Source organism: Chrysemys picta, unplaced genomic scaffold (assembly GCF_011386835.1).
Source record: "Chrysemys picta bellii isolate R12L10 unplaced genomic scaffold, ASM1138683v2 scaf6859, whole genome shotgun sequence".
Classification (NCBI taxonomy): domain Eukaryota; kingdom Metazoa; phylum Chordata; order Testudines; family Emydidae; genus Chrysemys; species Chrysemys picta.
In genome coordinates this window covers 1-2,000 of record NW_027059559.1, presented here as the reverse complement: position 1 = coordinate 2,000, position 2,000 = coordinate 1, and the positions used below count along the sequence as shown (strand labels likewise).

The 2,000-nt window shown below is 52.6% G+C and overlaps 1 protein-coding gene across 1 annotated transcript; it reads left to right on the top strand.

Moving 5' to 3' along the window:
• Positions 1 to 241: 241 nt before the first annotated feature.
• Positions 242 to 1,977, top strand: LOC135980706 (uncharacterized). The gene has a single exon (XM_065580612.1). It carries the CDS (start codon positions 433 to 435, stop codon positions 1,489 to 1,491), a length of 1,059 nt encoding a protein of 352 aa, XP_065436684.1. The 5' UTR covers positions 242 to 432; the 3' UTR covers positions 1,492 to 1,977.
• The last annotated feature ends 23 nt before the right edge of the window (positions 1,978 to 2,000 follow it).

Genomic DNA, 2,000 nt, shown 5'->3' with positions numbered 1-2,000 from the left:
GATAAGATGCTGGCCCCATCCAAGGATACTACCCACAGCTAAGACTTGGCTGACAGCCAAGAAAAGGGGGGCCTGAATGTGCCCAAGCAACTATGAGATCTGCAAAACACTGCCAGGCATTAATGAAATGTGTCAGGTTTCTTTTCTCACCGATAAAAGAAGTGCTCCCCAAAGACCCTAGCAGCCCTGGGTCTGCCGGACCTCACTAAGCCGTTCCAACTGTATGTGCATGAAAGGAAAGGAGTGGCCCTGGGAGTGCTTACTCAGTTATTAGACACCTGGAAACGTCCCATGGCATATTTCTCTAAACAACTGGATCAAGTTGCCAAGGGGTGGCCGGCATGTTTGCGGGCAGTCGCAGCAACTGCCCTAGTGCTTGGGGAAGCCTAGAAACTGACACTGGGGGGAATTGTGCAGGTGTATATTCCCCATATGGTTCAAGCCCTGCTGGACACTAAGGGTGGTCTCTGGCTTACCCAGGCTCGGGTTGCTCGGTCTCAGGCTAAACTGTTAGAAAATCCTGAAGTTACCCGACAGACCTGCCCCTCCCTCAACCCAGCTACCCTGTTACCGGAGACAGAGGAGCAGGAACACGACTGTTTGGAGATCATAGATGGCCAATACTCCAGCCGCCCGGACTTAAAAGATCAACCCCTCCCGAATGCTCATTCTGAGTGGTATACCGACGGCAGTAGTACAGTTGTAAACGGACAAAGGAGGGCCGGCTATGCTGTTGTAAATCTCCACAAAACCGCAGAAGCAGAGGGTTTACCTGCTGGGACATCAGCCCAACTGGCTGAATTGGTAGCCTTAACTCATGCACCTGAACTGTCAAAAGGGAAAAGAGTTAACATTTTTACTGATTCCAGATATGCCTTTGGAGTACTACACGCTCATGCCGGTCTGTGGAAGCAAAGAGGAATGTTGACAGCCCAAGGCTCTCCGGTTAAACATGGGCCTCAAATTCTCCGGCTCTTAGAAGCAGTACAGCTCCCCTCAGCGGTAGCAGTGGTGCACCACAAGGCTCATCAAAGGGAAGATCAAGATGTGGCTAAGGGTGATGCCAGGGCGGACAGGGAGGCCAAGCGAGCTGCTACCCTGGAACCACAGGAAGCTGAAGATGCCCATATGCATGCCCTCATCCCATCAGTGGGGGAGCTCCCAGCCCCTCAGTACTCTCACGAAGAGAGGAACCTGGCCGACACACTTGGGCTCCAGGAAAAGGAGGGATGGCTCCACTCCACGGAAGGAAAAATCCTCCTACCAAAGAATCTAATACGGCCAGTGCTACAGAAACGACATCAGTCCACCCACGCAGGAAGAGAGGCTCTTTCCCAGCATATGAATAAATATTTTCTAACCTCTGGACTTACACCCCTGGCCTCCCAGGTACAGGCTGAATGCCTGATCTGCCAAAAGAACAACCCTCGACCGGGAGTGTCAGTGCCACCAGCCACTCTGGAGCCTACCCCAGGCCCGGGACTAGTTTGACAAATAGATTTTACTGAGTTCCCCCGGATCCAAGGGTACAGGTACCTCCTCGTCTTGGTGGATTGATTCAGCGGATGGCCTGAGGCCTTCCCATGTCATAACAACACTGCCAAAACGGTGGCTTTTAAATTGTCAAGGAAATCATTCCTCACTTCGGACTCCCCCAGGGGATGGAATCTGACAAGGGAACACACTTCACATCCCAAGTTGTTCAGAAGATATCGGATGCCCTGCAAATCCCCTGGAAGCTCCACACGCCATGGCGACCGCAGGCCAGTGGGGTAGTGGAGCGCACAAATCAGACACTTAAGCAACATCTCTCAAAGGTTTGCCAGGAGGCTTCCCTACGGTGGCCTGATGCCTTACCCCTTGTTTTGCTCCGCATTCGCGCTCTCCCAAAGGGCAGGTTAGGGCTCAGTCCCTTCGAGATTATGTTTGGAAGGGCATGGCCTATGAACGGTACACCGGTTCTGGCAGAGGAGTGGGAAATGGGGTGTGGCTTCTAATCT